General features: G+C 38.5%; 1 protein-coding gene and 1 long non-coding RNA gene across 2 annotated transcripts in view; one reads left to right on the top strand and one right to left on the bottom strand.

The window, feature by feature from the left end:
• LAMA2 (laminin subunit alpha 2) overlaps positions 1–11,618 on the top strand; it is a 606,716-nt gene extending 595,098 nt beyond the window's left edge. The window contains exons 62-63 of the mRNA XM_082668794.1: positions 8,216–8,438; positions 9,966–11,618. Of these exons, the coding sequence (XP_082524920.1) occupies positions 8,216–8,438; positions 9,966–10,123 (381 nt within the window). The 3' untranslated portion in view covers positions 10,124–11,618. The remainder of the gene's footprint in view (positions 1–8,215; positions 8,439–9,965) is intronic.
• The window catches only part of LOC309831558, a 55,737-nt gene that overhangs the window by 3,601 nt on the left and 28,607 nt on the right, over positions 1–23,529 (bottom strand). The window lies entirely within an intron of this gene.

A 23,529-nucleotide genomic window follows, 5' to 3' on the forward strand; every position in this document is an offset into this window, starting at 1 on the left:
CAACTATGCTAATAATGCCGAAGTGGTTTTGGATCTCAAGCTAGTTACTGTGTGGTTAAAAGTAAAATTATTCTCCTCTTTATGAATACATGCTCTATGAAGCTATCAATTCCAGTGGGGAAAAAAAGGGCTTAGATTGTCTAAAATCAGTCTTTGCCTCTTAGGGTAGGCACCTCTCAGAAATGAAGATGTCTAGCTGACATATTGATTGCTCAATTTATTTAAAAGCATCCACATACCATTGCACAATAGAACAAATTTATAATAAAGTTATATTAGTAGAATATAAAGTATTGTGCCGGTTTACTCACAATGGATAATCTAATTCTAACTGCCTTTTCTGTCCCTGCCTGCAGTGAGATAACCAGTTTTCATATACTTTGTACTATAGGGCACAGGTAAAAAGAAGAAGGCAAAGCAAGCAATTTCACAAGTTTCCTATTTGCCTTTGCAACAGGAATCATACTTCAGCTCTGTTCACATTTCCAATCCTAGGGTGCCGTTGCCTCCCAAGAAGAAAAACCACACACTGACCTAAAATACGCTTTCCTTATCCCCTTCCCTCCTTCCTCTCAGTCTTCAAACCATCCTCAAAGGCAGTAAAGCAAAAAGATCCAGGAGCACAGAGACAAAAGGGGGAATAAGCAACACTTAATAGTTTTGACAGGAAAAAAAAAAGTCTGGAGCTGCCGAAGAGGCAAGAGACTTTTTCTTCCCTCCTTGTTTCCTGGTGGGCGAGGAGAGGGGATTAAGAGCGCTGCTTAAAGGAGCTCCAGAGACGGGCGTGAGCCGCGGCTAACAGTGCAGACCCCAGAGATGGGCATGAGACGCTAAGGCTGCTGCTGCCACCACCAAGAAGCCTATGTGCGAGCACAGGTCACTATCCACACCTCCCCTCCCGGGAGCCTGTGCAGCCCGCCACTGCCAGGGTCCCGGGATCCAGGGACAACTTCCCCGGGAGAACGCACGGCGCGCCTCAGGCCAGTGCAATGTCACGCTGGACTCTGCCGCCGCAGGTTCGCCCCGCATCCATACCCCTCCCTCACCCCGGCCTGAGTGAGCCAGAGCTCCCGAATCAGCGGCTCCTTTAACCCCGTCCTGTCTGAGCGAAGAACAGACGCGCTCAGGCGACCTACACGCAGAGGCGGGGCCAAATCCAAAGCTGAGCCCTTGGGAGCTGTGAGAACAAAGAAGAGAAAGGGAAATCTCTCCCAGCAGCCTCAGGAGCAGCGGATTAAATCTCCACAATCAACTTGATGTACCCTGCATCTGCGGAATACCTGAATAGACAACAAATCATCCCAAATTGAGGAGTTGGACTTTGAGAGCAAGATTTATTATTTTTTCCCCTTCTTCTCTTTTTGTGAGTGTGTATGTATATGCTTCTGTGTGAGATTTTGTCTGTAGAGCTTTGCTTTCACCATCTGTCCTAGAGTTCTATCCGTCCGTGTTTTTTTTTACATTTTTAAAAAAATTTTTTTCTTAATAACTATTTTTTTATTTTAATAACTTTATTTTATTTTACTTTTATTTTATTTTCTTTTCTCCTCTTTCTTTCTTTCTACTTTTTCTCCCTTTTATTCTGAGCCGTGTGGATGAAAGGCTCTTGGTGCTGCAGCCAGGAGTCAGTGCTGTGCCTCTGAGGTGGGAGAGCCAACTTAAGGACACTGGTCCACAAGACACCTCCCAGCTCCACGTAATATCAAACGGCGAAAATCTCCCAGATATCTCCATCTCAACACCAACACCCAGCTTCACTCAACGACCAGCAAGCTACAGTGCTGGACACCCTATGCCAAACAACTAGCAAGACAGGAACACAGCCCCACCCATTAGCAGAGAGGCTGCCGAAAATCATAATAAGTCCACAGACACCCCAAAACACACCACCAGACGTGGACGGACCCACCAGAAAGACAAGATCCAGCCTTATCCACCAGAACACAGGCACTAGTCCCCTTCACCAGGAAGCCTACAAAACCTACTGAACCAACTTTAGCCACTGGGGAGAGACACCAAAAACAATGGGAACTACGAACCTGCAGCCTGTGAAAAGGAGACCCCAAACACAGTAAGATAAGCAAAATGAGAAGACAGAAAAACACACAGCAGATGAAGGAGCAAGATAAAAACCCACCAGACCTAACAAATGAAGAGGAAATAGGCAGTGTACCTGAAAAAGAATTCAGAATAATGATAGTAAAGATGATCCAAAATCTTGGAAATAGAATAGAGAAAATGAAAGAAACATTTACCAGGGACCTAGAAGAACTAAAGATGAAACAAGCAACGATGAACAACACAATAAATGAAATTAAAAATACTCTAGAAGGGGTCAATAGCAGAATAACTGAGGCAGAAGAACAGATAAGTGACCTGGAAGATAAAATAGTGGAAATAACTACTGCAGAGCAGAATAAAGAAAAAAGAATAAAAAGAACAGAGAACAGTCTCAGAGACCTCCAGGACAACATTAAATGCACCAACATTCGAATTATAGGGGTTCCAGAAGAAGAAGACAAAAAGAAAGGGACTGAGAAAATATTGGAAGAGATTATAGTTGAAGACTTCCCTAATATGGGAAAGGAAATAGTTAATCAAGTCTAGGAAGCACAGAGAGTCCCATACAGGATAAATCCAAGGAGAAACACGTCAAGACACATATTAATCAAACTGTCAAAAATTAAATACAAAGAAAACATATTAAAAGCAGCAAGGGAAAAACAACAAATAACACACAAGGGAATCCTCATAAGGTTAACAGCTGATCTTCCAGCAGAAACTCTGCAAGCCAGAAGGGACTGGCAGGACATATTTAAAGTGATGAAGGAGGAAAACCTACAACCAAGATTACTCTACCCAGCAAGGATCTCATTCAGATTTGGTGGAGAAATTAAAACCTTTACAGACAAGCAAAAGCTGAGAGAGTTCAGCACCACCAAACCAGCTCTACAACAAATGCTAAAGGAACTTCTCTAGGCAAGAAACACAAGAGAAGGAAAAGACCTATAATAACAAACCCTAAACGATTAAGAAAATGGGAATAGGAACATACATATCAATAATTACCTTAAATGTAAATGGATTGAATGCTCCTACCAAAAGACACAGACTGGCTGAATGGATACAAAAAAAAGACCCATATATATGCTGTCTACAAGAGACCCACTTCAGACCTAGGGACACATACAGACTGAAAGTGAGGAGATGGAAAAAGATATTCCATGCAAATGGAAACCAAAAGAAAGCAGGAGTAGCAATTCTCATATCAGACAAAATAGACTTTAAAATAAAAACTATTAGAAGAGACAAAGAAGGCCACTACATAATGATCAAGGGATCGATCCAAGAAGAAGATATAACAATTGTAAATATTTATGCACCCAACATAGGAGCACCTCAACACATAAGGCAAATACTAACAGCCATAAAAGGGGAAATCGACAGTAACACTTTCATAGTAGGGGACTTTAACACCCCACTTTCACCAATGGACAGATCATCCAAAATGAAAATAAATAAGGAAACACAAGCTTTAAATGATACATTAAACAAGATGGACTTAATTGATATTTATAGGACATTCCATCCAAAAACAACAGAATACACATTTTTCTCAAGTGCTCATGGAACATTCTCCAGGATAGATCATATCTTGGGTTACAAATCAAGCCTTGATAAATTTAAGAAAATTGAAATTGTATCAAGTATCTTTTCTGACCACAACGCTATGAGACTAGATATCAATTACAGGAAATGATCTGTAAAAAATACAAACACATGGAGGCTAAACAATACACTACTTAATAACGAAGTGATTACTGAAGACATCAAAGAGGAAATCAAAAAATACCAAGAAACAAATGACAATGGAGACACGATGACCCAAAACCTATGGGATGCAGCAAAAGCAGTTCTAAGAGGGAAGTTTATAGCAATACAATCCTACCTTAAGAAACAGGAAACATCTCAAATAAACAACCTAACCTTGCACCTAAAGCAATTAGAGAAAGAAGAACAAAAAAACCCCAAAGTTAGCAGAAGGAAAGAAATCATAAAGATCAGTTCAGAAAGAAAGGAAAAAGAAATGAAGGAAAGGATAGCAAAGATCAATAAAACTAAAAGCTGGTCTTTGAGAAGATAAACAAAATTGATAAACCATTAGCCAGACTCATCAAGAAAAAAAGGGAGAAGACTCAAATCAATAGAATTAGAAATGAAAAAGGAGAAGTAACAACTGACACTGCAGAAATACAAATCATCCAAAGAGACTACTACAAGCAATTCTATGCCAATCAAATGGACAACCTGGAAGAAATGGACAAATTCTTAGAAATGCACAACCTGCCAAGACTGAATCAGGAAGAAAAAGAAAATATGAACAGACCAATCACAGCACTGAAATGGAAACTGTGATTAAAAATCTTACAACAAACAAAAGCCCAGGACCAGATGGCTTCACAGGCTAATTCTATCAAACACTTAGAGAAGAGCTAACATCTATCCTTCTCAAACTCATCCAAAATATAGTAGAGGGAGGAACACTCCCAAACTCATTCTATGAGGCCACTATCACCCTGATACCAAAACCAGACAAGGATGTCACAAAAAAGAAAACTACAGGCCAATATCACTGATGAACACAGATACAAAACTCCTCAACAAAATACTAGCAAACAGAATCCAACAACACATTAAAAGGATCATACACCATGATCAAGTGGGGTTTATTCCAGGAATGCAAGGATTCTTCAATACACACAAATCAATCAGCGTGATACACCATATTAACAAATTGAAGGAGAAAAACCATATGGTCAATCTCAATAGATGCACAGAAAGCTTCTGACAAAATTCAACACCCATTTATGATAAAAACCTGCAGAAAGTAGGCATAGAGGGAACTTTCCTCAACATAATAAAGGCCATATATGACAAACCCACAGCAAACATCGTCCTCAATGGTGAAAAACTGAAAGCATTTCCACTAAGATCAGGAGCAGAACAAGGTTGGCCACTCTCACCACTCTTATTCAACATAGTTTTGGAAGTTTTAGCCACAGCAATCAGAGAAGAAAAGGAAATAAAAGGAATCCAAATCAGAAAAGAAGAAGTAAAGCTGTCACTGTTTGCAGATGACATGATACTACACATAGAGAATCCTAAAGATGCTACCAGAAAACTACTAGAGCTAATCAATGAATTTGGTAAAGTAGCAGGATACAGAATTAATGCACAGAAATCTCTGGCATTCCTATACACTAATGATGAAAAATCTGAAAGTGAAATCAAGAAAACACTCCCATTTACCATTGCAACGAAAAGAATAAAATATCTAGGAATAAACCTACCTAAGGAGACAAAAGACCTGTATGCAGAAAATTATAAGACACTGATGAAAGAAATTAAAGATGATACAAATAGATGGAGAGATATACCATGTTCTTGGATTGGAAGAATCAACATTGTGAAAATAACTCTACTACCCGAAGCAATCTACAGATTCAGTGCAATCCCTATCAAACTACCAATGGTATTTTTCACAGAACTAGAACGAAAAATTTCACAATTTGTATGGCAACACAAAAGACCCCGAATAGCCAAAGCAATCTTGAGAACGAAAAACGGAGCTGGAGGAATCAGGCTCCCTGACCTCAGACTATACTACAAAGCTACAGTAATCAAGACAGTATGGTACTGGCACAAAAACAGAAATATAGATCAATGGAACAGCATAGAAAGCCCAGAGATAAACCCACACAAATATGGTCACCTTATCTTTGATAAAGGAGGCAGGAATGTACAGTGGAGAAAGGACAGCCTCTTCAATAAGTGGTGCTGGGAAAACTGGACAGGTACATGTAAAAGTATGAGATTAGATCACTCCCTAACACCATACACAAAAATAAGCTCAAAATGGATTAAAGACCTAAATGTAAGGCCAGAAACTATCAAACTCTTAGAGGACAACATAGGCGGAACACTCTATGACACAAATCACAGCAAGATCCTTTTTGACCCACCTCCTAGAGAAATGGAAATAAAAACAAAAATAAACAAATGGGACCTAATGAAACTTAAAAGCTTTTGCACAGCAAAGGAAACCATAAACAAGACCAAAAGACAACCCTTAGAATGGGAGAAAAGATTTGCAAATGAAGCAACTGACAAAGGATTAATCTCCAAAATTTACAAGCAGCTCATGCAGCTCAATAAGAAAAAAAAAAACAACCCAATCCAAAAATGGGCAGAAGACCTAAATAGACATTTCTCCGGAGAAGATATACAGACTGCCAACAAACACATGAAAGAATGCTCAACATCATTAATCATTAGAGAAATGCAAATCAAAACTACAATGAGATATCATCTCACACCAGTCAGAATGGCCATCAAGAAATCTACAAACAATAAATGCTGGCGAGGGTGTGGAGAAAAGGGAACACTCTTGTACTGCTGGTGGGAATGTGAATTGGTACAGCCACTATGGAGAACAGTATGGAGGTTCCTTAAAAAACTACAAATAGAACTACCATATGACCCAGCAATCCCACTACTGGGCATATACCCTGAGAAAACCATAATTTAAAAAGAGTCATGTACCAAAATGTTCATTACAGTTCTATTTACAATAGCCAGGAGATGGAAACAACCTAAGTGTCCATCATCGGATGAATGGATAAAGAAGATGTGGCACATATATACAATGGAATATTACTCAGCCATAAAAAGAAACGAAATTGAGCTATTTATAATGAGGTCGATGGACCTAGAGTCTGTCATACAAATACCGTATGCTAACACATATATATGGAATTTAAGAAAAAAAAATGTCATTAAAACCCTAGGGGTAAGACAGGAATAAAGACACAGACCTACTACAGAATGGACTTGAGGATATGGGGAGGGGGAAGGGTAAGCTGTGACAAATTGAGAGAGTGGCATGGACATATATACACTACCAAACGTAAGGTAGATAGCTAGTGGGAAGCAGCGGCATAGCACAGGAGATCAGCTCGGTGCTTTGTGACCACCTAGAGGGGTGGGATAGGGAGGGTGGGAGGGAGGGAGACGCAAGAGGGAAGAGATGTGGGAACATATGTATATGTATAACTGATTCACTTTGTTATAAAGCAGAAACTAACACACCATTGTAAAGCAATTATACTCCAATAAAGATGTAAAAAAAAAAAAATAATAGTTTTGCCAGATTTTCAACACACAGTTTCAATGCATCTTGTCAGTGTTGCTCTTCACCTGATTATAACCACAGTTCCCTGCAACTTGTCAGGGTGTTGAGTTCCATCACAATGCATATGGATTTCTCACCAAGCTCTTTTTATATGCCAAATTCCCTTGTTACAAATTTCACCGAATATAGCAAAATCTTAACTAATATTTACATCACTGTATAGTTTACAAACTTTTCACCTATTTACTTGCACTTTTAATCTTCTTTTTAAAACCCCTATTTCTTTTCTTTTACCTTGTCAAATGTTTTGCCAAACTGACTGTTTTTAATGTTTCAATATGTTTCTTTTCTTCATCAGCTTCAAAAGAATTCTGCAATCTCAAGTTTCAGGGCCCATTCTGTGTTACTAAAAACAGATTTTTCTCATTTAGACAAGAACTCCTAGTCTAAGTTCTTCATTGTTAAGAATTGAACTGGCCTTCTGGCTCAAAGTCTTTAGTAACTGTGACATGAAACTTGCCCCAAAATGTAATTTATGTAACTCTCAATCCTATATATAAAACAGATTCCGTGAAGGAAAAAATATACAATTAAAACATCAAAATCTTAAAAAAAAAATCATCCTTTCAAATGAATTTGTAAACCAGATTCCTAAGAACTCCCACACTCTAAAAAGATCTGTGGTAGAATTTTTCCCAGTGTATACTACATCCTTTTTTTGTCACCCAGCCTCAAATTGTATTTCACATTTTCTGAAAGCAGAGTTATTTATTACCAGCCTCATAGGTCTTGCCTATTGCTCCCAACAGTGTCCGAAAGTAAAGAGCATAATTTGTGACTCCTGGTCATTAAATCTGCATTTTAATTTCTGTCAAGTTTTTTTTTTTTAATTTAATATGCCTAAGTTATTCATTTAAAACTATTTCAGCTAATGACTTTTCTAGAGATAATTTTTACTCTGTGAACCACCGTGACACCCTTCCAATGAAACCATCTGTGGCTGTTCAATTTCCTGCTTTCTAGCTTATGTTTCATGTGGACAATGGCGCCGGCCGATTCACTGCTGTCTATGATGCTGGGATCCCAGGGCATTTGTGTGACGGACAGTGGCATAAAGTCACGGCCAACAAGGTCAAGCACCGAATCGAGCTGACAGTAGATGGGAACCAGGTGGAAGCCCAGAGCCCAAATCGAGCATCTACATCCGCTGATACAAATGACCCCGTGTTTGTTGGAGGGTTCCCAGGTGAGTGTTGCCTACCCCAGCAAGAATATCTTTGCTCTGTTTTGTTAGTGGTTTTGAACACATTTATATTCTATAAATACATTCAAGAATGTGTGCTTAAGTATACTTGCTTCCTAGCTTTAGAATCTGCTCCAATAAATAATACATTATCTGACATTTCTAGTGTGTAAAATGAGCATTTTACTTACATAAACCACATGGGACTGAACTTTTCATGATTGCCTCCAAAATTTCATTCGTGGGAGATGGAGGCTAGAGGAAATGCATTTGGCTTATAAAGATATGAGGCATTTAACAGCAATCAGGGCCAGAATCGGTGTTCTTTCTCATTTTTTAAAAATTAATATACCAGAGGAATCATTAAATGTTATGGAACTTATTTCCTCAAGTTCTGGAAATCATTGGGTTAAACATAGCTAATTTCCCCCTTAGGCTATTATAGAGTTTATATTACAAAGAAACCCAAGCAATAAATCTGCATTCAGAAATACCTCTCCAGCACATTAAATATAGCATGTGAACCACAGAGAGTTACCCAAAGTGCCTATAAACAAGAGTGCCCAACTTGATAAGAAGTAAGCTAACAGCCTCTTAATAAATACTGTAGTAATGGAGACTGCTGGAATGGTCTTTCAATATTTTGGCCAGAGAAACCTTTGTCCCCATTTATATAGAGCTCCTCTCCTTAACAAAACAAGCAAAATGTATATTAAGCAGCAGTTGATGATGGAAAAGATATAGAAGTCATGGGGACCAATTCTGAGTTCCTCTTTCCAAAATTGCTCCTGGGTTTTGGAAAATATCTCCTTCTGGGAATTCCCTGGCAGTCCACTGGTTAGGACTCTGTGCTTCCAATGTAGAGGGCATGGATTCGATCCCTGGTGGCTCGGAGAACTAGAATCCTGCATGCCTCACGGCGCAGACAAAAAAAAAAAAAAAAAAAATTCAGGGACAAAAAGAAAATATCTCCTGCTTCAATCAGGACAAACCCCAAGGTATTATGAAGGAGGTAATATACTTCTCCATTTACAGTCTACGAAATGGGATCTTAGCACCTAGTAGGCCTGCTAAAAGAAGGGACTCTCTCCTTAAGAAGAGAAAGATTTTGTGTGAGTTCACAACAAACTTAACCATTTGGGATTTATCTTTACAATGGAAGAAAGTAAAAAAGTCACCATTAAAAGTCCATGTCCTAATTCAGTACTTAAAGTATTTGATCAGTTACTTTGGTTCATTAAATAAAATTTAATAATTTTAATTCACAACTGTAAACTTGTCCCTTCCAAACCAAATTCTTTGATGTCTTCAAATGTGTAATTATAGATGTCTCCATATTTCATAATACATAACTATAAAAAAGTTGATGTTTCTCTACCAGTTTAACTGTTAGTAAAGCTAAGAACAAAATCACTAACTTTACGTAAAATAGCATTCCCATTGCATCTTAAGCTAACAGCTGACTTTGAAGCATGCTCTTAACATAGTAGCTGAATTTCAAAACTGAGCCCTCCCTGCTTGGTTTTTCAGAGGGCCTCAACCAGTTTGGCCTGACAACCAACATTCGTTTCCGAGGTTGCATCCGATCCCTAAGGCTCACCAAAGGCACGGGAAAGCCATTGGAGGTAAATTTCGCCAAGGCCCTGGAACTAAGGGGTGTTCAACCTGTATCATGCCCAGCCAACTAATAAAAATAAGTTCAACTCCAAGAAGCGTCCTCCAAAACAACCGTATCAAGTAAAACAAATGTATTTTACTTATGTATGTTATTAAAACTAATTTGTGCATGCGTATTAAATTCCTTCTGTATTCTGATGGTGCTAATTCAGACCCCAGACTGAATTTTAATTCAAGTTCTTTCTCAAGTCCATAAATATTAAACCATTTACTGCATTCTAAATAATTGCTTGTTTTGCGTGATTTTAAGGATAAAAGGCAACTGATCATAAATTGTTGAATTTGCAACATGCCCTGGAGTCATCTCAAGAAGAGCTCAGATGTAATTTGTGAAGGCAACACTTTTTTTACTAACTCCTATTAATACTTCTGTCATCCTTTTTCCATGTAGGTCAGCTTTGGCTTTCTTTCGGGCCACTGAAAACACAGTGGGTTTCGGATGCGTGATGGGAGGAAATGAGCTCCCTTTCCCCGTGTTTGCGAAAAGCATTAGCAAGTCATTTCCCTGATCCAGATTCATTATTGGAGGATTTAACTAGCTACATGAATGGATACCTTTTTAGGCTTAAGGTGGAGAGTATAGATCAGATTCAGGCCAGAGAGCTTAATTACTTGATTTGTTTGTTTGATGATGACTTATAGGCTTTGGGGAGACACCAGAACCAAGCTCCAGAATGACAATTTAGCACACATTTGATACTACAGTACTGAGGCTCTGGACTCTTTAAGTTTCCAGTGACTATCACAATTTACAGAGGAAAATCACAGAGGAATAATGCTGAAATGCAGTTTTTACCTATGAGGAAACAACAAAGCTGAAACTTAAAAGGCATACACCATTGGGTCTTTTTGAGTTGCAATTTAACCTAACAAATTAATGTCCTAAAAAAACTGCTGTGTTTTCTCCTTCTTTTACCCACTATTTCAATCATCTTCAAAGGGATCTGTGAGAAGACAGGCCTAGATTTTATTCATCAACTTAAGGAAACGTTTCATTTGCCACCTGCAGTAGAAATAGTTGTAGTCTAATAATGCTGAACATTTAAAGGAATAGATTTTCCTCACAGTGGTAATTTTAGCAAAAGAAGAATAATCATCTCTGACAGTGTTATCCACAGGGGAAAAGGAGGTGCTGTTTCTAATCAAGGAGATGGCTAACACACTGTTAGCATTTCATCACTGGCCAGTTGCTTGACCCAATTTGTCCACACAACTTCATTCTAGAGCAAGCAGTTCTCAGCCCTGGCTCCATTTTGTAATTACCAGGCAAGCTTTCAAAGAACTGGTGCCTGGTCCAGCGATTCTGATAGCCTAAGCATGAAGATTTTTAAAAAGCTTCCCAGGCAATTCTGAAGGGCCATCAGGATTGAGACCCACTGTTCTAAGAGAAAAGGTATCCACTGTGGCAACAAAGAATTGTGGAGTCATTTGAAAAATCTGCTGTTAATTTTGTCTTGGCCATTTTCACACACAGAAGAAAATAATGTAATATTGTATCTAGTTAATGCCTTTTGACCAACCTCTAAGCAATAAAATCCTTTGAAAACCAATGTGTTTTGAAAGTGAAGGTATTACTTCTGCACTGGACACTGACATGACTTTTGGGCTTATTCTGGATAATGAATAGAGAAGCAGGAATAAAGATGCTAGGCTACTAAATTAAAAGCTAATGCCATTCTTTCCTGAATCTTGAAACAAAAGATACATAAATTTGAAAGCAAAGGTACTTAATCAGCACTCCTATCAAAGTCAAGCCCTGCCGGAGTCAACTTGTACATCAGTGCCTTAGAAAGATGTAGTTGGAAGGATTCTTTGAGATCAATAAATACAGTGATTCTTAAGTCTAGCTAGACATTAAAATTGCCTTGGGTACTTAAAAAGAAAAAATCTTACATCTGAGTATCACCTAGACCTTAAAATATCATCTCTGGGTAAGGCCCTAGCATTGGTATTTTCGAAACATTTCCACTTTATTCTAATGTGATTCTAAGGCACCCAGGGAGATTTAATGGTGTGCTCAAAATCCCACATTACTTAAGTTTACCAAAGTAGTCCCAAGAAATGGATCTGGACCCGAGCAGCTTTCACTAAATCAGGTAATTGGCTAAAGTTGTCCACACAAAATCCACATTCGAAAGTGGCTCATGAATTTGTATGGACAAAGCTTGTCCAAATTCTAAGATGAGAAATAAAGAAATGTTGTGAAAGGGAAAAGTTTCTCTAACATATTTTAAACTAATTTTATACCTCAAAAAAAACAATTTTTATTTCAAAACAAGGTAAAATGTTTTTTCACCCAACTTTATCCCCTGTATAATGTCCTCACCTCCTGCCACCTACAGCAATCATGAAGAAAGCAGAATACTTTTCATTTGATTTTTTCTGAACACCCATTCCTACCAGGTTGTCGGCCTTCTTTAAAAAGGTGCTTTGCACTCTAGAAGAAAAACATTTGTGAGGGGAGTTTTATTGAAGTTGCCATGGTGAACACTGCTGACAAAGGAAAGTAAGGAACAGAGCAGATTTCAGCCCCAAATCACCAGAACACTGGCAGACACTTAAAGCTTCAGTGGTTTTAAAAATCATAACTGTTTTCTCCTTCTTTGATTTAGCCTATTGTCTCCAACTACAGAACTCTTCTAGGTTTTCTGCTTAACAACAGAGAAAAAGACTACTTTGACAAATTTTAAAATCCCTTGATTTTATGTGAGTTAGTGAATTATTTTGTATATAAAATTGGTATCTACAATTAACGTGAAAACAAAACACAATACTCAGTCTTCATAAGTACAGAAGGTAGTCTTCTTTTCCACTACCATTTGCAAAGATATGACTTGTTACTGATGCAACTTTTTTATCTCTGTTTTTCAATCTTTTTATCTGTGTTGAGTCAAGAGAGAAATACAAACAAATATACTGTACTCATTTGCTGGACCTGAGATTAGTAGGTACCACAAACCAAAGGGCACATGAAGGTAAGGGATGCCCCAGGCTGGGCCCTGAATGCCATTATTTTGGAATCTTGACACGCAAGCTGGTGACTCAGATCTCTCTTTTGCTTTTGTGCCAGTTATCTAAGTTAACATGACATCTGTGCCCATTACTGAAGTGAAAGTGTGGCATGAATTATCTCCCTCCGAAATTCATGTGTTGAAGTTCTAACCCTCAGTACCTCAGAATGTGACTGTATTTCGAAATGGGTTCTTTCAAGAGGTAGTTAAGGTAAGATGAAGTCAAATGGGTGGGCCACAATCCAACATGACTGATGTCCTTATAAGGAGAGATCAGGACACAGACAGGGCTAGAGAGAAGACCACGTGAAGACACAGAGAAAAGAGGGCCATCTATAAGCCAAGGAGAGAGGCCTCTAGGGAAAAAACAGCCCTGCTGACATCTTGAACTGAGACTTGTAGCCTCTAGGATTGTGAGAAAATTAATATCTGTTGTTTAAGCCAGCCAGTCTGTGGTACTTTGCTATGGTAGTCCCAGAAAGCTATCACAAAGCCTTTCTGCACAGACACACAAGTACATACCTACAGCATCAGCACATTTCAGGTTCCCTGAAGAGTGACATGTACATCAGAGAAATCAATTGTTTTGAACAGTGACTATTATCACTTATGTAAGTGAATAGAAAAAAAAAAAATCGAGACTTAAAAAAATATAAAAGAATTTTCACAACATACTTAAATAGAGGAAGTTGGTTTATACATGCTTGGGGATATTAGGAATAGCTAGATAGCAATTATAAATCACAGAAATAATGTTCTATTCAATAACACCACTTACTGGACTTTTCAGGAGAATAGGTTTTCTGGAGAGCCAGTTTGTATATTCAGGTTTAGAGAACTATTCATTTGCCCTTGAACAAATCAAAGCTCTGCTTTATTTGGGAAAGTTGTCTCCCTGGAGCTCAGCCCTTCTGCAGGGACATACCTAATGATATATGAGGTGGTGGCAGTGGAGGTGGTGAGAAGTAGATTCTGATATATTTTGAAGGTGGATTGGTATTTCCTGAAGGATTGCCTATAGAATGTGAGAAAATAAGGTACTGATAACTTCTGCTTATCTGAAAGGATAGAGTAGCCAATATTGGGGGATAGGGGATATAGGTATAATAGCCTTTTTATAGAAAGGAAAAGCAGGAGTTTAGTTTTAGATGTGTTGAATTTAAGCTGTCCATTAGATATCTAAGAGCACTGTACTATAGGCAGTTGAATATACAAGTCTGGAGTTGAGGAAAGAGGTCTAAATATTTATACTTAGATATAACTATGGAAGTCATCCAAATGTTTATATAATTTATAACCACTAGACTGACTGAGTTCACTAAGGGAGTGAGTATAGACAGAGGATTATGGACACTCCAACATTAAAAATATTGAGAGAACAGGTGTCAGAAAAATTATGCAGAACTTGACAATAGGCAAAAGAAATTGCTAAGTGTTCTTTCAGTGCAGAACCAGGCTTGTCTTTCTTTTGACTAGGCTATTTTACAACTCTATAGGGTCAAAGATTTCTTGCAGATTTTTGTCTAGTAGAGATGTAAATAGTTTGTTTTGTTTGGTGGCAGAGATAACCCCAAAGGTAACAATTTTGTATCTAACTGAAAAATCTTATCCTAATATTCCTTTGCTTATGTGGGTGTTTGTAGCTTCTCAAATGCTCTTTAGACCAGTTTTAACATCTTACTGGTTTCCTCATTAATTAATGAATTAAATAAAATCTTTGACATGGGTTCACATTATATTTGCCTGAGGGTCATGAATATTTAACCTTTTGAAAACTATACTGTAGCAGGGGAAGAGGAACCAGCTTAATTTAAAAAATCCAGGTCACACAATTTGTTCATTTATAATTGAGTTTTCTTAATTCCCTAACCCTATGATTCCATTGCTACATTTCTTGTGAAATAACAAATGTTGGCAAGAATGTGGAGAAAAGGAAACCCTTGCACACTGTTGGTAGGAATGTAAATTAGTGTAGCCACTGTGGAAAACAGCATGGAATTTTCTCAAAAAACTAAAAATAGAACTACCATATGACGCAGCAATTCCACTCCTGGGTATATATCCAAAGAAAACAAAAACACTAATTTGAAAAGATACATACACCCCAATGTTCATAGCAGCATTATATTCAACACAATAGCCAAGATATGGAAGCAACCTAAATGTCCATCAACAGATGAGTAGATAAAGATGTAGTATATATATATACAGGGGAATACTACTCAGCCACAAAAAAGAATGAAGTTTTGCCATTTCCAACAACTTGGATGAACTTGGAGGGTATTATGCTAAGTGAAATAAGTCAGACAGGGAAAGACAGATACTGTATGATATAACTTACATGTGGAATCTAAAAAATACAACAACCTAGTGAACAAAAAAGAAACAAAAAAATAAGTATATAAGCAACAGCAAATTTGTTGATAAATTCCTTTTGTTTGGTCTCAATATACAGAATGCACACAAATACTTTGAAATTTTAGTAATGTGTTACAGCATCAGAAATGGGTCAAAACTATGATCTGATGTTTGCAATTCTTATATTTTTGTGTTTTAAAATATCAATTGGTTAATTTTGATATTTTTTGTTTCTCAATGACAATCAAAAGAGGAATTTTTACACTACTCCATGCAGGCACTTCTCAAAAATAACACATTGTTACTGTGAATAGTTTAGTCCCAGTAAATAAAAAATAAATGATACAATTTAATAATTTATTTTCACTCATAACTGGTTTCTAATATATTAGAGACAATTACAATGCATCATATAAAAATTTTTATCAGATGAATATAAATCATGCATCTGATGATGCAAATTTGCCAAAATTAACTTCATAATAGTCAAAACATCAAGGTACCCAGAATTGCTCTGTTGGGTAGTAAAACAACTGTGTAACTGAATCATTATAACGTTTATCTGGTTTTCATTTACTGGCATGTACTGTCACTTGATGTGCTCCAGTGGGCTTTCAACTGTGTAGTTAAGGGAAACATTTCAATAATTATTTTATTTTGTATAATGCCCTTTTAAGTGGGAATAGAAATATTTGCTATTTTGCCTTTATGAGACAAAATTCCTTTGAGTACAATCATAAAAACCCTGTGGGGTAAAAATCTCCCAGTGAGGAAGTACTGCTTTAGCAATAATTTTCAAGTTATATTGTTGAGACACATCAGTGGATCATGAGGTCAAATAACAGGATTATAAAGGAGCAACATATATAATAAAGTTGAATGGAATAGAACAGAACAGAATAGACAACATCAAGTTGAATTGTACGGTAAGTATTGTTTTGTAAAACTTGTTTTACATATGTATGTGTGAATATGTATATATGCTGGATCATAATGTAAAGTATATGTAAAATGTATTTCTGTAGGTTACGAGTTTAAAAATTTGAAGTAGAGATGATCAGAAACAATAAAATAGGAGGATAAAATGGGAAGAGAAGAATGGGGATAAGGAAATTTTTTTCAGGGAGATTAGAATAACAAATTTGTAAAAATTAGGTACTAATCCAAATTATATCGGTTTAAGCCAATGTAATGTACACTATTAAACTGAATTCTTAAACTACATTAGAATATTTAAAAGTGTAGCTTAATAAATAGCTTCCCAGATGTGACTGCTCTGACTCTTGGTACCAGATACCAAGAGGTTCAGTTGTATCCAGAAGCTCATCTCTGAAAAGATGTGGTAACAAAAAGGAAGAGTCATGGGAGAACAAAGTGCTTGAAGGAATAATTGAACAGGAATATAACAGGAACCAAAGACATTAGGCACATTAATATGAAGAGTTATTTTTTTTTAATTAAAACATTGCAAAGGGCTTCCCTGGTGGCGCAGTGGTTGAGAATCTGCCTGCCAATGCAGGGGACACGGGTTCGAGCCCTGGTCTGGGAGGATCCCACATGCCGCGGAGCAACTGGGCCCATGAGCCACAACTACTGAGCCTGCGCATCTGGAGCCTGTGCTCCGCAACAAGAGAGGCCGCAACAGAGACAGGCTCGTGCACCGCGATGAAGAGTGGCCCCCGCTTGCCACAACTAGAGAAAGCCCTCGCACAGAAACGAAGACCCAACACAGCCAAAAATAAATCAATTTATTAAAAAAAAAATTGCAAAAATTCCATTTTCTTAGAAGACTCTGGAAAGTAGAAACCCTACCGAAATTTTTTAAAAGGCCAAATAATAAGTTGTTCAGATCAACCTTTCAATTAAGAATAAAATATTTCTTAGGATGCCTTTCTAAAAACCACACTGAGATACAAACTAATGAAAGTTACACAATTGTGAGAACTCATACAAAATAAAATATTGGAGAAGATAATATGGTCTATTTTGTGTAGGTTTTTAAAATCCTTTTGAAGGTGAAAAAAAAAAAAAGGTACATTTACTGAATGTGCTGAGTTGTAGAAGACATCTGCCTCAAATCTATCCCTCTTACTTTTGAGGACCTACCCTTCCCACTATCCCTACTGAAGAAATAGGTGCTAGTTTTGGGTGATTCATCAGTGAATCGCATCCCATTCTCCTGCTTACATTGACTGGGATGATAAGAAATCCAGTGAGAATCAATGAGCTTTCTGTTAGGCCCATTTGAAAATATACAACCTCTCTCTTGAGCTAAGGCATAGTGTGCACAAGGCTGTGATAGCTGGGACTGTTGCATCCAATTTGCTAACATGAGAGGAGAGCCCAGATCTGCCGAGGGATCACAGGATGGAATCTGAGGATGGGACTGGTAATGCATGAAGGAGAGTGGAGAAACCGTATCGTCAGTGAGTAAAACCTCATCTGAAGGTTGTCGTAACTCTGGTCTTTTCAACTACGTGTGGCACGACAGTTTTCTGTTGTTAAAGCCAATTATCAGAGTTTTCTCTCACTTGGAACAATCGGTTCTAACAGACACGTCATCTACGTGCTGGGCACAACACAATCTCCAAATTAGTCTTCTCAGCAGCCCTTCATGGCAGTGCTGTCATCATCCCCGTTTTAGATATGAAAAAGACAGAGGCTTAAAATAATTAAGTGACGTCCAAAGTCACCCAGCCAGGAAGTCCTGGAACCACTGATTTTATATTGAAAATATTCATTTTAGGTTCAATACTTTCTGAAAGTAAAGTCGTAGATTATTATTTTCTTACGTTTATATTGCCTTTTAAAAAATAGAACTTGCCGAGTTAAGTTGAAAAGTAGTTATTGTGAGCCTAGGAGTGTTCTCATTGAGAAGAGAGAGAAAAGCTATCATTCCAGATCTTTCTTTCCACAAACATTTTTAACTCCTAAAACATACAGGCACTGTTGAAATGAGAAGCATATATCTTATCCAAGTTTCTTTAGCGTGTAAGTAAATCCATTAAACCAGCCAAAGCAACACAAGGGTGTGTATTATCACAATATCAGGGGTTTTCATGGAAACCAAGGAAGCAACAGAAGCCTGACCCCTCATAAGGACGTGCGGTCAAGGACTGAAAACCCTCAGGTTCCCCAGCAGCTATTCTGCCTCCATCTCTGCTTCCCACTGGGTCGCTGCTTCACTCTTCCCTCTTTCCAGATGGGATACCCTGCTACGGCCGCCTGTACATAGACAACTTCTGATTACAAAAGTCATTTTCAAGGACCCCACAGAGAAGGACTAGATGCTCTTGATCCAAATTTGAAATTCCCTAAACAGAAAGCATTTTTGGCTAAGCATGAATCCAGTGTTGACCGCTTATGATCAAATCAGTGTGGCCATGGGAAGAATCAGAGAGGACAAATATACCTGTTTATAACCCTCCCCAGTGGCTGAGGCAGGAGGGATCCCAGAGAATAGGGAGATTGACTACATAGAAACTCAAAAAAAACTGTTCAACTATCACACAGCAGCAAGACAAAGTCAGTGCTAAATTTAGAGTACATAGAAGTTCAGGGGAGAGGGGGTTCTGTGGGGCTGCTAGGAGAGGCTTTGAGTCCCTGGTGGAATTCTGACTCTGATCCAACTTCTGATCACCAACTTCGACTCAGCACCCGAGTCCAATGTGTGGGTTTTTTTCCCCATATCACCAGCTGGGTGTCCTACAATTTAACTAGTTCTAACACTATCTACCTAGAGATGGTGTCAGATCCCACAGGTTAAAGGCTCAGCGGCGCACAACTACCCCAATCCCCTTCAAATGGCAATCGCAATTCCAGGCTGTCACCTGTGATTCAGAGGTTCCGACCACCTCCTCCTTGGGTTCAATTAATTTGCTAGAGCAACTCACAGAACTCAGAGAAATCTTTTACTTACTAGATTACCAGTTTATTATAAAAGGATAAAACTCAGGAACAGACGGATGGAAGAGATGCATAGGGCAAGGTATGGGGTAAGAGGTATGAAGCCTCCATGCTCTCTGATCATGCCATTCTCCCCAAATCTCCAAGAGTTCATCAGCCTGTAAGCTCTCTGAACCCCATCATCTTAGGTTTTGATAGAAGCTTCATCACATAGTCATGATTGATTATATCGCTGGCTGTTGGCCAGATACAACCTCATCTCCTCTCTCCAACCCAGAGGTGGGGTCGAGGATGGTGGATATGGGACTGGAACTTTCAACCCTCAGATCACATGTTTGTTTCTCTGGGCAACCAGCCCCCGTCCCTAGGTGCTTTCCAAAGGTCACCTCATTAACATAACAAAAGACAATTTTTATTGCTCTCACAACTGGGAAATTCCAAGGGTTTTAGGAGCTCTGTGCCAGAAATGGACAAAGACCAAATATGTAAATATTGGTAAATCACTATATCACAGACTTGAACTTGGCCTTGAGGGATTTTCAGGGAAGGAAAGGTAATCCAAACAGGGAGATCTGAAACCTGGACTCCTACAGAATGTGATCTGATGAATGAAAGGATCATATTTTGATAATATATCTAACAACAGAAACAGGCACTGAAAAAAAAAAACTGGCATGTTAAAATTACCACTTTTTTGATATTCCCAAAGAAATTATAAGATTTATGCAGTGTCTCATAGAATCCTTCCAAAAAACATATGATAAATGAAATAAATGAAAGTTTTATCACCACAACCAAAAAATATTTAGTCACTGATTAAATGATAATGAGTTTTTAAAATCCTATCTGCCCCTGCTTTTAAAGAACCTCACCTGCCAAATAAATCAATCTAAATTGCTCCATAACTTAAAGGTTTACTCAAAATGCTTGGTTTGTGTTTATTGCAGTCCACATAGTGCAAATATGAAGGAAAAAAATGAATTTACTTAACAGAATGTCTATAATTGACTCAATCTAATGTATTTCTGAAAAATTAATGAAGCTACTTTTCCTCATGGCAGTAAGACAGATATTAAATAAAAACATCTCTCAAGAGTGAAGAGTAGGGACTTCCCTGGTGGCACAGTGGTTAAGAATCTGCCTGCCAGTGCAGGGGACACGGGTTCGAGCCCTGGTCCGGGAAGATCCCACATGCCACGGAGCAACTAAGCCTGTGCGCCACAATCACTGAGGTGCGCTGTAGAGACCATGAGCCACAACTACTGAGCCCATGTGCCACAGCTACTGAAGCCCACGTGCCTAGAGCCCATGCTCCGCAACAAGAGAAGCCACTGCAAATGAGAAGGCCACACACCACAATGAAGAGTAGCCCCCGCTAGCCTCAATTAGAGAAAGCCCGTGCGCAGCAAAGAAGACCCAACCAGCCAAAAATGAATAAATACAGAAATTAAAAAAAAAAAAAAGAGTGAAGAGTAACCCAGTAACCTCTTTCTCATTATCAGCAAACACTTTATGAACACATACAAGTGGATATGGTCACTGGACCCACAGTCATCTCTACTGAATTAAAGTAGATTGTTTTCCCAAATGGAATAAAAATTGTAAAACTCATATAACAACCTTCATGTATGCTTTCTAGATCAAACATTCTAAAATGAGGTAGTAATATTCATAGTGTGATAAATTATTAAATGCCTTTTCCACCATTTTCTCTTTCTCTGATTCTCCCCCTTTCTCTGCCTTTCCACTATGTCACCCTTTCATTTAAAAAATCTAATCTTGGTGAATGCCAAATTAAGATCAATGGACATGACTATTAAAAATAAGAAAAAGTGAAGTTTATCGCTCCTCTTTCATCTAGCACCTACTACTGAGTGCCTCCTACATGTAACACATTGGCTACGTGCTGGAGACCCTATGTTGAATAATATGGATGGATTCCCTTGTCTCTTTCATTCTTTGGGGAGAAAGAGGTAAGTAATGCAATAAAATAAAATAAATGACATGATGCATTGGTCAAAGCCAACACAAATATAAACATTAATATAACCTATGTACTTCAGTTAATAATCATTTATTAATATCATTACGTCAACTGTTACAAGTGTACCACTCTAATGCAAGATGCGCATCACAGGGGAAATTGTGTGGCGGTATGGGGTGAGGAGGGTGGGAGCAGGGGAAGAAGACATAATGGGAATTCTCTGTACTTCCTACTCAATCTTGCTGTAAACCTAAAATTGCTCTAAAAATTGTCCGTTAAAATAAAGTCAGCATTCTGCCAGTAGGAAATGTAAGATAGAGATGTATGGGTGGCTAACAGTATCTATAATGGGTGAGGAAAATAACTATGTTCCTTTATGAACATGTTGAATTTGAGATATGAAGCATCCCATGAATATGTCAGTCATTGGCAGTTAGACATGTGAATCTTACACTTAAAAAAAAAGATCTGGGCAAGATATATGAATTTGAGAGGCAAGGACTCAAGGACCTATGGAGATTAGTAAGATCTCCTAGGCAGAGAGCAGAGAGAGAGAGAGAGAGAGAGAGAAACAGAGACAGAGATACTGAGGACCAGGCTTGAAGAACCAACACATTTAGAGGCTGGACACGGAAGTGGTGATGTCAACAAAGTAGAATGAGGAGCAGAAAAAGATTTCAGGAAAATGTGGTGTCAGAGGGAACCCCCTGGTGGTCCAGTGCTTAGGACTCCATGCTCTTACTGCCGAAGGCCTGGGTTCAATCCCTGGTTGGGGAGCTAAGATCCCACAAGCCACATGGCATGGCCAAAAATATAAAAACTAAAAATTAAAGAAAAATGGGACTTCCCTGGTGGCACAGTGGTTAAGAATCTGCCTGCCAATGCAGGGAAGACGGGTTCGATCCCTGGTCCGGGAAGATCCCACGTGCCACGGAGCAACTAAACCCGTGAGCCACAACTACTGAAGCCTGTGCACCTAGAGCCCGTGCTCCGCAACAAGAGAAGCCACCGCAATGAGGAGACCGTGCACCACAACAAAGAGTAGCCCCCGCTGGCGGCAACTAGAGAAAGCCTGCGCACAGCAACGAAGACCCAACGCAGCCAAATAAATAAATTCATTTAAAAAATGTGATGTCAGAAAAGACAAGAGAGGAGAGTGTTTCGAGATGTGCTGAATGTGTTTTTTCTGAAAGATAAAGAAGATAGTCTTTCGGTAGACAACGTGATGACCTCAACAAAAGCTATTTCTGTAGATTGGTGAAGGAAGAAGTGGTTTGAACAGTGAAGGAGAAACAAAGAATTAAATAGAGAGCATTTATAGACATTAAGTATTTCCTATTTTTCTGTAAAGGGATTATTTTGTGTCAGCCCAATGGCTTGCATATAAACTTGCCTCACTCACACCAAAGGAGTAGAATGAAAGATCATTAAACTATTTGAACACATGTGTGCACACACAATTTCAATAAAACATACTGGTCCATTAAACAAGCTTATATGACTCCAAAAAAGGCACTGGCTCTCAGAGAGATGCAGCTCCAGTAACTGAGAGATCACTAACTAATCAGATCACATATGCCCTCTTACCCAGGTACTCTTAGCCAGGTTGCAATTTGGGAATTCAAAGAAAGCAGAATGTTTCCAGATTTCTAGAGCTTAAATAATTCAGTTAAAATAAATCACTCTCCAGCCATCAATAAGTAATAAAACTTTATACATGTAATAGAGTAGAATAAAATCAAGCAAGATAAAATCTCAAAGTAAAAGATAAAAATATAGATAATGTAATAGAGTCTAGCAGACAAAAGGAGCAAGTTGAATAAGGTGCAAAGCACCAGCACTGCTAAGCACAGCCTCCCGCTGCCTCTCCCCTCTCACCCGCACACCACAGACACAAAGGTGAGCAGCGAGCGCCCTTTAAGACCAGGTGGCTGCAGAAAGGGGAAAGGCCACTGACACTGTTTTGCAAGCTGAGCTTCTACTGGAAAGAACACCTGACAGTTGAATTCTGGAGGGCTCTATTCTTAGGAAACTCCAACGACCACAAAATCCAACAAAAATTTCTTTGGGTAAACCCAAAAAGCATAAATAAAATTGAGTTTATAAGCAAAGGCCTTACTTGACATCATTTCAATTCCTCCTTGTTTTGCTTCAATGG

The sequence above is a fragment of the Grampus griseus genome, assembly GCF_964374135.1.
Source record: "Grampus griseus genome assembly, chromosome: 13".
Lineage (NCBI taxonomy): Eukaryota > Metazoa > Chordata > Mammalia > Artiodactyla > Delphinidae > Grampus > Grampus griseus.